A 12823-nucleotide genomic window follows, 5' to 3' on the forward strand; every position below is an offset into this window, starting at 1 on the left:
TGGTTTTGTGTTAAGATATTTGATCCACTTGTGTTTTGTACATGGTGATAAATATGGATCTATTTGCATTCTTCTACATGTAGACATCCAGTTAGACCAGCACCATTTGTTGAAGATGCTTTCTTTCTTCTTTTTTCCATTGTATGGTTTTGGCCTCTTTGTCAAAAATCAAGTGTTCATAGGTGCGTGGGTTTATTTCTGGGTCATCAATTCAATTCCATTGATCAACTCACTTCTCTCTCTCTCTCTCTCTCTCTCTCTCTCTCTCTCTCTCTCTCTCTCCCAATAAAGGGCAGTTTTTATTAATATTGCTCTGTAGTACAGCCTGAAATCAGGGATGACATTAACTCTCCAGTTATTCTATTGTACAGGATTGTTTTAGCCATCCTGATTTTTAATTTTTCCATATGAAGTTGTGGATTGCTCTTTCAAGATCTATAAAGAATTGTATTGGAATTTTGATGGGAATTGCATTGAATCTGTAGATTGCTTTTGGTAAGATGGCCATTTCTTCTATGCTAACCCTACTGATCCATGAGCAGGGAGATCTTTCCATCTTCTGATATTTTCTTCAATTGCTTTTTTCAGAGGCTTGAAGTTCTTGTCATACAAGTCTTTCACTTGCTTGGTTAGAGTTAGACCTTGATACTTTATATTATTTGTGGCTATTGTGAAGGGTGTTGTTTCCCTAATTTCTTTCTCAGCCCATTTATCATTTGTATAAAGGAAGGCAACTGATTTGGAGTTAATTGTATATCCAGCCACTTTGCTGAAGGTGATCAGCTGTAGGAGTTCTCTGGTATAATTTTGATGGTCACTTATGTCTACTATTATGTCATCTGTGAATGGCAATACTTTGATGTCTTCCCTTTAAATTTGTATCCCCTTGATCTCCTTTAATAGTTTGACTGCTCTAGCTAGAACTTCAAATACTATATTGAATAGATATGGAGAGAGTAGGTAGCCTTGGTTTTAGTGGAATTGCTTTAAGTTTTTCTCCATTTAATTTGCTTTCTGTATATCACCTCTAATGTGTTTAGGTATGTGCCTTGAATCCCTGATCTCTCCAAGACTTTTAACATGAAGGGGTGTTGAATTTTGTCAAAGGCTTTTCCAACATCTTGTATTTTTTTTCTTTCAGTTTGTTTATAAGATAGATTACATTGATGAACTTTTGTATGTTGAACCATCCCTGCATTCCTGAGATGAAGCCTACTTGATGTGATGGATGATATTTTTGATGTGTTCTTGGACTTGGTTTGCAAGTATCTTATTATCAATGTGCATAAGGGAGATTGGCCTTAAATTCTTTTTCTTTGTTGAATCTCTGTGTGGTCTAGGTATCAGGGTGACTGTGGCCTCATAGCATGAGTTTGGCAATGTTCCTTTTGTTTCTATTTTGCAGAATAGTTTGAGGAGTATTGGTAGAGTTCCATACTGAAACCATCTGGCCCAGGGTTTTTTTGGGGGGGGGTGGTTGTAAGACTTTTAATGACTGCTTTTATTTCCTTAGGGGTTTATGGGATTATTTAAATTGTTTTCCTGATCTTAATTTAATTTTGGCAAATGGTATCTCTAAAATATCATCCATTTCATTCAGATTTTCCAATTTTGTGGATTACAGGCTTTTGAATTAAGACCTAATGATTCTTTGGATTTCCTCGCTGTCTGTTTTTATGTCACCCTTTCCATTTCTGATTTTGTTAATTTGGATATTGTCTCTCTGCCTTTTAGCTAGGGTTTGTGTATCTTGTTGATTTTTTTTCAAAGAAACAGCTTTTGATTTCATTGACTCTTTGTACTGTTCTCTTTGTAATTTATTGATTTAAGCCCTGAGGTTTATTATTTCCTCCTGTCTACTCCTCTTGGGTGTATTGACTACTTTTTGTTCTAGAGCTTTCTGGTGTGCTTTTAAGTTGCTAGTATGAAATCTCTCCAATTTCTTTATGGAAAGCACTTAGTGTTATGAACTTTCCTCTTGGCACTGCTTTCACTGTGGCCCCTGAGTTTGGGTAGGTTGTGCATTCATTTTCATTGAATTCTAGGAAGTCTCTAATTCCTTTATTTACTTCTTCCTTGACCCATTGGTCATGGAGTCGAGAGTTGTTCAGTTTCCATAAGTTTGTAGGCTTCCTGTTGTTTCTGTTGTTTAATCCATGGTGGTCTGATAAGATACAAGAGGTTATTACAATTTTCTTGTATCTGTTGAGGTTTGCTTTGTGACCCATTATATAGTCCGTTTTGGAGAAGGTTTCCTGAGGTTCTGAGAAGAAGGAGTACACTTTGATCCCCGGGAGGTTGAGCTCCACTAACATAATGGAGGCAGGGGTTTCCTATAGTTTCAGGATGAGACCTGTTTTGATGGTTTTGCTACAAAGTTATCTTCACATACTTGAGTCAGCTGTGTGAACAGAGTGTCTTTCTGTCTTTAAAACACCAGACTATGCAGTTCCAAGGAAAACTGAAGTTCCTGTTTGGACAGAAGAAGAAGGCACCATCAGGAACAGCACTGCCCCCTCGGCTCTCGTTGTTCTGCATCGTGGTGCCAGTCCTGCCTTCTGTGGCCGAGATGAAAATGAAAAGTGCCTTCTTGCGGGCAAAGCACAGGGCAGACATTGTGGTTGCGATGGACTCAAGGTGAGCACGAATTGTCACATCATGACATTGGATTATGACAGCAAAATGCCCTACATGTTTTAATTTCTATTTACTTTTCCCCAGAAAATAATAAACATGAAGTTTGGTGTTTTTTTAAAACCATTACACAATGTACCTGACAATTATTAGGGAAAGGTATCTTTTTAAAATTGGTGCAGACTTTACTTCCACACACCATTGCTCTGAAGCTTCCTTTAACCTCCAGGCTCAGCCCCCAGAGAGAGGCAAAATGGCCTGTTACCTCTATAGGTCCTGACCCCTCCTCAGTTAGTTGATATTGGCCACAACACAGATAGATGTCTAGTGGGCACATCTGAAGTTAGTGTCAGGACTGTGACAACTTTCCAGTCCCTCATCTGGCCAGTCCTGTGGCATTTTCTCTGATTTCTCAGGAGTAGAAAACACACCTAGTTTCCTGGGCCATTTCTAGGAGTGACTTAAAATGCTATGCATATAAAGTTATTTTCTCCTTAGTATAGTGACATGAAAGTATGAGATCAGAGGGAATTGGGAAACAGTGATGCCTCAGTTCTGAATTTGATTTTTGTTGTGTGACACTATTCCTGGAGCGACATGAACAAATGTCTACTCATCTGAGATAGTGAACTGATGACAGGCCAAAGTATGGATACCACAAGGTCCAACTTGGTGGACCAATGAGTTTTATTAGGGTTATTTATAAGAATATGAGTGAGGGGCTACTAACAGGAGCAGAAGTGACTCAGACAGATGCATCACTAAAGCCCAACCCAGCATGAGTGACATCTCACAAAAGCTGGAAATCTGGAACACACTGCAACAGCCTTCTGGCAGCTTAGTAAGTTGGAGAGTGGCCTTTCCTGGTGGCTAAGTTGGTCTGAGCCTTTTCTAAGAAGTTCAGCTTAAATGAGGGTCTTCTAGGCAGCTTGTATTGTAAGGCTCTCAGCATTTTTTACTGCATGGTTTATTCTTGAGAGATGCCTAGTGAATCTATTCAGTTTTAAGGGCTTTCTGAAGGTATTTTGAGTTACTTATTTCCTGCCTTAATGATTTTTCCTGAAGAATGGAATGTTTACCTCCCCTTAGAACATCTTGTTTCATTTCCCTGTAAAAATCCTGCCATTAAATATTCCTTTTACATCCTATGTCTTAAGGAGTTTCCCTCTGAGATGGAAGGTTTTCATCTTGGAGGAAACTGCTACACAACAATTTCCCACATAGATTGTGGATAACACTTTCTCCTGTTCCACTATAATAGTAGTAGTAAAACAAAACAAAACAAAACAAAACAAAACAAAACAAAAATAAGTCCTAGTTGCTTGTTTGTCCTTCAGTGACTAAAACAGACCAGGCTGCCCATCTTCCCTCTCCAGAGCACACTAAGAACCTCGGGCTGGGGTTGCATTAGTCAAGACCGCAAGGCTTGGGATAAACAGTAAACGCTGAGATGGGATCTCCATCTATTTAAAATTGAACCAGGAGTTTCAGCTGTAACCCTGACCCTATTCCTAACCTGAACCATGGTGCTCCTCTCATAAAGGCGCTGTGAGATCTTTTCTGGCCTTGGTTGCTGGAAGAGTGCAGGGGAGGGGCCAAGGCCATGGGCTAGGGCTAATCCATAGATTGGTCACTCAGCCTTCGCTGCGGCGGTGGAGACCACAAAGGATGAAAGAGGGGGATCTGGCAAACAGAATCCCTTCCCTTTAAGCCAGTGACCCAAGGGAGAGCACAGAGTAGCCCATGGATCAGGAAGGCTCGTTAGAGGCACTGCCCCAGCACACTTGGGGCATGACATCCTCGGGTTAAAACGGGGGATACCAGGAGGATGGTCACTGCCTCCAGAAATGGCCTGACAAGGCATTTAACTGCCCTCATGGAGACTGTACTGTGTGTGGGGTGGGGGGGTGGGGTGGACAAGATTGATGAGGAAATGGTGGTCCCAGAAGGTTACAGCTTTTCTAGCCACAAAATTCTGGGAACACTAATGCTGTGCTCAGAGCTATAGAGAGACCTCTAGTGCAACCTTGAATCCCAAGCAGAAGAAGGCGATTCCTGGTACCATTTCACTCTGTCTTGGAGGCATGATGGGCACAAGGTTGGGTACACAGGCCACCTCCCCTTCGACGAGACACCTAGATGGATTTGTAGGATTTCTGAAGACATCAGCTCTATAAAGTAGGTGTCACATTGTGCAAAATATTGGAACTCTTATGGAGAACCTTGTGTTTGGGACTTTGCCCCCTCAGCTTTGAGCTGAGTTCAGAACTGCTGTCAGCAAAACCACCACAATTCATTCCCTGCAGGGGCAGAGGTGGTGGTGCCAGGCCCTGAGAGCTGGCTCCTGGAGCAGGTGTATGGTTATTGCAGGAGCAGCTGCTGCCTCTCACAGCTTTCATAACAAGGATTTTGTGTTGGCTGCTCCTCTTTATTTCTTCAGCCTGCTATATTCTTTTATCTATCTACCTGCTAAAATCTATTTCAAACCCTTAAATCAACACTTGCCACAGTCATTGTTCATAGATACACAGTAGGAAAATATGATTCTCAGAAAGTACACATTCCCAGAAGTGACCCAGCCGACCAGGCTTCTCCCCCTCCCTCTCAGTCCCAGCTCCTTACAGACCCCAGGTACAAAGAAATAAGCCACATAGCACAGAGCACTCTGCAATGGGTGCAGCGGATAGTTTGAAGCCCAGCACTGACATCCAGTAAAGGAGCACTGTCAGGCAAGCCACCTAGGTTTCTCCTTCAATAAGCAACATGGATCTATCAAGATGACTCAAAATTATTCTAAATAGAATTTAAGGGCAAAAATCCATGTCTCCAGTAGCTCTAGCAGGCCAGGGGTGGCCTCTCATCCAAATGTGTCCATTAAAGAGACCACTAATAATACAAGCAGAGAAGAGAGACATTCCTGTAGTACACTGAAGGCAGAAACATAGGAAAGGGCCCTATATTTGGAACATTTACATAAGATTTTGGCTTAAATAGAGGCCGAATTGGAGTAGGGATAAGGTATATTTAATTAAGCAGTTCCAGTCAAGGCATGGCAATTTGGTTAACCACTGTCTCAGTTCTGGTTCTGCACAGTGGTCCGAAGAAATCCTTATTGCTTGAGAAGATAAACTAAGTCTCAGGAGATAGTTACTGTTTCTTTAAGCTTCAGCCTCATCATAATGGACAGTTTGGCTTATGAGGCTATCCTGTTGCTGGAATTTAAGGTGACAGCAGGTTTGTGGAAATGACTAGAGGCCTCTAGTCACCTTTTAAGAACATGAAACAAAGCCAGGTGGTGGTGGCAGCATACACACCCCAGCACTGCAGAGGCAGGTGGATTTCTATAGGTTCAAGACTAGCCTGGTCTACACAGTGAGTCCAGGACAGCCAAGGCTACACAGAATCCCGTCTCTAATAAATGTGAAACAAAATGCAGTAAAAAGCAGACAATAAGATGCTGGCTAGCTTTATGTCAACCACAAACTAGAATTATAGGAAAAGGAGGAAATCTTTTTCTTTCTTTCTTTCTTTTTTTGTCCCTTTTTTCGAGACAGGGTTTCTCTGTGTAGCCTTGGCTGTCCTGGACTCTCTTTGTAGACCAGGCTGGCCTCAAACTCACAGCTAGCCACCTGCCTCTGCCTCCCAAATGCTGGGATTAAGGGTGTGTGCTACTATGCCTGGCCTAGAAAAGGAGGAAATCTTAACTGAGAAAATGCTTCCATAAGATCCAACTGCAGGGCTTTTTCTTAATTAGTGATTGATGGGGGAGGGCCCAGCCCACTGTAGGTGGTGCCATCCTTGGGCTGATGGCCCTTCAGTTTTATAAGAAAGCAGACTGGGCAAAGTATGATGGAACAAGCCAGTAACCAGCACTCCTCCATGGATTGTGCATGAGCTCCTGCCTGCAGGTTCCTTCCCTGCCTGAGTTCCTGCCCTCAGTGCCTTCCATGATGAACTGTTATATGGAACTGTGAGTGAAATAAACCCTTTCCTCCTCAAGTTGCTTTTGGTCATGATATTTATCACAGCAATAATAACCCTAAATAAGACAGATAGGAGAGGTAGCCCTAGTTCCTAGATAGATAATCTATGAACAATTAATGTACTTATGTACATATGTAAGCTGGTGATGTAAAGTAAAAGACACAGATGAAAAGTGAAGGTAAAGATGCCAGACTTTCACATTATGATAGGCAGATTTGGACACAGGGGTCCCGCTCAAACTAAGGCACCAGCCAAGGACAATACAGGCGGTAAACCTTAAGCCCCTACCCAGATCTAGCCAATGGACAGAACACTCTCCACAGTAGAGTGGAGAGTGGGATATTACTTTCTCACATACTCTGGTGCCTCACCTTTGACCATGTCCCCTGGACGGGGAGACCTGGTGGCAATCAGAGGAAGGACAGCAGGTTACCAAGAAGAGACTTGATACCCTATGATCATATAGAGGGGGAGGTAATCCCCCTCAGGAACAGTCATAGGGGAGGGGAATAAGGGGAAATTGGGAGGGAGGGAAGAATGGGAGGATACAAGGGATGGGATAACCATTGAGATGTAACAAGAATAAATTAATAAAGGAGAAAAAAAAGAAGAAGAAGAAGAAAAAAAAGATGCCAGACTTTCATCTTGCTTTTAGGTACTTCATGGACCCAGTGAGGAGTTTGGTTTATAATAAAAGCAGCTTCCAAGTGCCTGATACTAATTTTCATCATCCCACACCCCTATATTTATCCTGAGGGAACTGGTTTTGTGATGAGTAATTCATTGTTATGATGATTGTATAGAACGTAACTTCCTTGAATCACGAGAGTCAACTTTATTTTTATTCTGGTATTCTGGAGGGAAGTAAGGTGCAATTTCTAAAAGCCATATACCCCTGAAGTAATTTACTAGCTTTGTATCAGACCCCAAAAGTTCTACAAGAACAGGTTAGGCAAGAAAAAAAACCTCTGTAATATAAATATTAAAAGGTGTAAGTTAATTTATATCTTCTCTTGAGCAAGCAGTACTATCTGTCCTGCTAATTACTTCCATTGTCATATTGTTAATGTGCACTGATGCTGTTATCTGGTCTTCACAGGACAAAAGCGGTTACAAGTCTGTGTGAATCAGAATTGCACCCCAAACCCAATTACTTAGCAGGTACTTCTAAAACTTCATTTCCTAGTCTTTTCTCTATGGCAAGATGCTTTTTCCCTGGGAGAGCTCTGCATGCCTACAGAACTCTGTGTATGCCTGGAGATGCCTGGGTCAGTGGGGAGTACCACAAAGACAGTTGCCTGCTGCTGTCACCCTGGTCCTGGTCATTGCTGAGAACAAACCTTTTCATTAGTCCTCATTGTGACATCCTTTTCCTCTCTACACTAACAGGAAGGAGCAATGGAGAAAATGGCATTTCACTGTTCAGGGGACAAATAGATAGGAGCCACTGGGCCCGGGCTCTAGCCAGGCCTTCATGTCTGTGCCTCAGGGGTGGTCCTGACCTCCTGGACCCCAAAGGAGCTTTGGGGTAAGTGGTAGCAGACTGCACAATTAAGTCATTGTGGATATCAGAGTGAAAGGGATGAGGTAGGCATGGAAAAGAAATCCTTGTTATAGCCCTGGCACCTGTGTGCCTGTAAGACATCCTCTCAGTCTGGGCAGCAAGCAGTAAAAGAGGAGCATGCTTGGCCCAGAAATCCTTTCAGGTCACAGCACTTCCCCCACATGCTGCCTGCCTACCCTCTCACCCCATCCTGATCATGGGTCTCTTTACCAAACTGGCTACTAGGTAGCCACAAAGTGTCCTGTGGTCATCACAGCATCGTTCCTCTAGTTTGATAGTCTCGGTAATATCATATTAGTCATGATCTTATGGCTGATAGAGGAAAGTCACCTATGTCCAGAGATGCCTTCCTGGAGCAAGGAGAGCAGCATGCTGTCTGGGAAACTAGGGGCCAAGGAAGGCAAGATAGAACAAGAAAGGCTCTTCACTGGTCCCCTGCACTGACAACAAGCTGATAAAAAGACCAGTGTGTTCTGGGAAGACTTGAAGCTACCCTTGGGATTTACTTGGTGTCACACTAAGTTGCCATCCTCTCATAGAAAGGCTGAGACCCCTACGAGGGGAGGGTTGAGAGTATCACTTCTCTTGCCATGTCTAATGGCTATCTTTTCTCTGAAGGGACAAAGAAGAGGACCAGAAGCATATACTAAGGAGATCCCCTGGTGCCTGGGGGCAGAGGGAGATGCACAAGTACAATTATGGCTTAGAGACCCCAGTACACTTGAGGCACCTGAACTGGAGCACGGAACAGCGAAGTCAGGAGGACACTGCCAAGCTGACTCGGCAGCCTAGTAAGAATGAGCCGTCCACATGTCTGGGGCCCCATGGTTCTTGTGTGTCCTACGCTGGAAGCCAGGGCATGTTTGGGGCCAGCAACGTGGCTTCTTTCAGAGATTCATCAGACCATCCTACTGGTGCCTACTGCAGCCAAATGAACAGACCCTTGCAGGATATCCACCAGGGCCAGCTAGATCCTTCTACCTGCCATTTTCCCCAGGGCAGCCTGGGCTCCAGGATCCCTCTGCCTGGAATGCAGCGCTTCACAGCCAGGAGCTTTTCTGCAGAGGATGCAAAATTGCCCAGCCTGCCAGTGACCATAGGTACCCCATGCAATCCAGTATTGTCACTGGAAATACCAATCAAGATGGAAAGTGAATCTGGGTCCCAGGATATAGCTGATGTCAGCACAACTAGCCGGGTGTGGCTGGGAGCCAGTGACGTGGCCAGGAGACATCTGGTCAGTTTTCCTGCCAGGATGCACCTGAAAACAGAGCCTGACTATAGGCAACAAGTCTGTACCCCACACCCTGGGCACGGTATGCTTGGAACTAATCCGCACAGCAGGGATACTGTTGGATCCTGCAGGGAGCAGGCTCCTCTTTACCCTCCACACTGCACCTGCCTGGATCCAGAGCCCCCTCATCACCTCTTCATGCGGGGCCACAGTGAGAGCCATCACCCATCTTTGGGCCAAGACTGCGGAGCTCCTGTTGTTAAGCGTGAGCCCCTGGAGTCACCACCATGGGTTGCTCCTAGTCAGGTGGCTGTGCCCAGGATGTTCCCTAAGAGTGCCTCTATAACTGTGATCCCACCCAAAGGCTCCGAAGGGACTTTCCTACCCTAGAGCTGCTGCTCAGCTGGAAATCTTAGTCCTTGGATGATGGGATGTGATCAGATTGTTCTAGTGAAACTCTTTACAGAACACAATGGCTGAGGCTGAGCTTCTGTGTGGGTAGCTGAGCAGTAGAAGACCCTGAATCACACAGGACACCAGGGTATTCTCATGCCTAAGCTCCTGTCTGTTCAGATGGACAGTATTTCTCTTTGAGAAATTACAATGTTTAAGAAAGTAGCCAAGAGTATTCTATGCGAGGCAATGCTCAACTGACTGTCGAAGTGATGTGTCCCTAGTGCCCAGGTTTGCTACACATCCTGCCTGTACATGGCAGGAGTTCTAAGGCTCTGAGGCAGGATTTGAGGGAAACACCCTGTCCCATGGTGTTCCCCGTGAGTTGCTGAGTATGGTTTATGTGCTTGTGTCCCTGAGCACATCACACAGTGGAGGTTACAGTGTCTAGGCCAGGAACTGGGGGAAGCACAATATATGGAAAAGGGTGAAGCCACACTGATGAAGGGACATTGTTCCTGGCTGTTGTCTATAGTGCTTTCAGGTAAAGAAACAGTTCCTAGCCTGAGGAGACTTAGCGACAGAAAGGCGTCCAGTATTTGTTTTGTATTGTAAAGGCAAAACACTCTGATTGTAGGAAATGTGGATGTCATGTATGAGACAGAAAGGAAAGGTAACCACAAAGCACGAACAAAATGACTTACAGCTGGTGGTGCAGTTGAGAATGTCCCAAGGAAGCACTTAGACCAGGAGTCCTGATCCATTAGCACAGGATCCACTGAACGGGAAAAGCCTTCTGTGCTCTGCCTGCATGTTTGGTACAGTCTTTCTCTAGGATGAGCATCCGTCTCTGATGCCACTTCCTTGAGGTCTTAGGAACAGCAGGAGCTTGCTGGAAGGGTTCATGTCTAATTCTTTTTTGTTTGTTTGTTTGTTTGTTTTTCAAGACAGGGTCTCTCTGTGTTAGTCTTGTCTGTGCTGGACTCACTTTGTAGACCAGGCTGGCCTCGAACTCACAGCGATCCACCTGCCTCTGCTTCCCAAGTGCTGGTTTTAAAGGCGTGAGCCACCACGCCCGGTGTCTAACTCTAACAGGCAGTTACTTCCATACAGACTTTCTCTACTTTACCTGTAGCCCCGGGGTATCATTGCTCAGCCACTGAGCTAGTGAAGAAGCTGTCTGGAAAATGCCTGTCACCTTATTGGAATCAGGTTGGGTGAGCAGGACTAAGTCTTCTGCCCAGCTTTTGAGCTGTCGGGCTCCCAAGAGGACTCACCGTGGGACAAGGGTACGACTGAAGATCTCCTAGAACTGAGTATACTTACCGTAGGAGCCCAGAGACTTGTGTTCTCTCTGTCCCTCAGCCCACAGAGGATTTTCAAAGCCTAAGACAGGAGCTGTGCTGTCATCAACGTGAGGGATGCTCGTACCTCCGCTCCAGCTTCCCCATTACCTAAAGCCTGAGGTCAGGATGGTTTCCCAGCTCTGCCCTGTGCCCAGCTATCCGACTCCCTCCTTTCCTCCAGCTGTCCCAGTCTCATTTCTGCCAAGCATAGCTTACCCTGTGGGTAGTAAGGAGTAACAACAGAAAGAATTTAAGTCTTCCTTGACACTTCCTGTTCTAAGCACAGGCTCCTACGGGCAGGACCTGCTTGAACCACTCAAGTGTCTGCCATTGTAGCATTTTCTTCTCCACGTGCTTAGCTATGTTTCTGGCCTCAGCCACACTCGGCATCCCATGTAGTTCTTACACAGGAAACAGCGAACACAGTAGACTGTTCTGCGCCAATGTATTTACCAAGTATCCTGGGGCCAGTGGGAGAAACCTAGGGACAAAGACCATTAAGATAATTGCAGAGACTTAGCCAGGAATGGTGGTGTGTATTCTAGCACCTGAGAGACTGAGCCACAGGATCAGCACTTCAAGCCAACAATGAGACCTTTTCTCAAACAAAATAAAACACAATGCATTATTACTTATTTACCAATTTTAACCAGATTCCCATCCCCTTGATATGTAACCAAAAAAAGAACCGTGTCCCTGATGAAGCCCAAATGCCCTGTGCTCAGGTACTTTGAACCTTTCAGCTGTACCTCATCTGCACCCCTGCTGAGATGACTTACCAAATGTGCAGTGTGGGCAGTTCAACTGGCACCTGGGCTTCCCTGCAGGCCAGGCTTCGTGGACTCTGAGTTCGGCACCTGGATGTCAGTTCTGCATGTTTTGTGTTTGGGGAACACTGCGTTACGTGGCAAGCTTGGATACCTGGTGCCAACACTTTCCAAGGAAGCTCAAATTGCCCAAACCTGTACGTTTGTTGCTCATTCAACCCAAATCTCCAGTCACCCTGCACAGGAAGTGCACAGAGGTTGGTCCTGCTTAAAGATTTCACCATCTACAGTAACTACTGGCTCACACTTTTTGTTATACCCAGCTTTTGCCTATATGGTGATATATAAATGATCAAATATAATGAGAGATAGGATAGGAAGGAATAAATACAAAACGTCCTTTATATTTGTACTTTCTACTGGGAAAAACTCCTCAAGATCAAGACCCAGTGAACTTTAAACAGATACACTACAATGCAGCTTTCTGTGCTGTTTTCTCGGAGCTCTGTTTTAACAGAGAATACAAATGCATTTCGCATACTGTAGCTTGTACTAAATTTGCAAAACTTGTGTGAAATAAACCTTATGTTTCCGTATTTAGTGTATGATTGTGTGCATTTTCCTTCAGAGAGTGTTTTGGATTCACACTCTAGGCCAGCAGAAGTGGGTGATAAATGGGAAAGTAGAAGGGCTGGGGTTATGGGGTGGGTCCCAGTCTTCCTCTCTTCCCTTTGGGTGCCCCCAGGACACCCCAGGTTCACACTGCCTGTGAAAGATGAGGAAGCCATAGCAGAGGTCTCCTTTGATCTGAAGATAGTTTTACCCTGCGATAGTTGGCACATTTTAATTCTTTTTCTTTATGGCTTCTCCATTTTGTATCTTCATAACAGTCTCTGAGGCT

General features: G+C 44.6%; 1 protein-coding gene across 6 annotated transcripts in view; it reads left to right on the forward strand.

Annotated features, from left to right (window-relative positions):
• Positions 1-10296, forward strand: part of AHRR (aryl hydrocarbon receptor repressor) — a 69222-nt gene extending 58926 nt beyond the window's left edge. For 5 of the 6 annotated variants that reach the window (XM_084783018.1, XM_084783020.1, XM_084783022.1 and 2 more), the window contains 4 exons: positions 2441-2637; positions 7718-7779; positions 8008-8146; positions 8801-10295. In XM_084783018.1, the coding sequence (XP_084639144.1) occupies positions 2441-2637; positions 7718-7779; positions 8008-8146; positions 8801-9806 (1404 nt within the window). In that variant the 3' untranslated portion in view covers positions 9807-10295. Of the gene's footprint in view, positions 1-2440; positions 2638-7717; positions 7780-8007; positions 8147-8800 lie in introns of all 6 variants that reach the window. The other variant, XM_084783019.1, reaches the window with a different exon arrangement.
• The last annotated feature ends 2527 nt before the right edge of the window (positions 10297-12823 follow it).

The sequence above is a fragment of the Acomys minous genome (genome assembly GCF_964271855.1).
Source record: "Acomys minous genome assembly, chromosome: 5".
NCBI lineage: Eukaryota > Metazoa > Chordata > Mammalia > Rodentia > Muridae > Acomys > Acomys minous.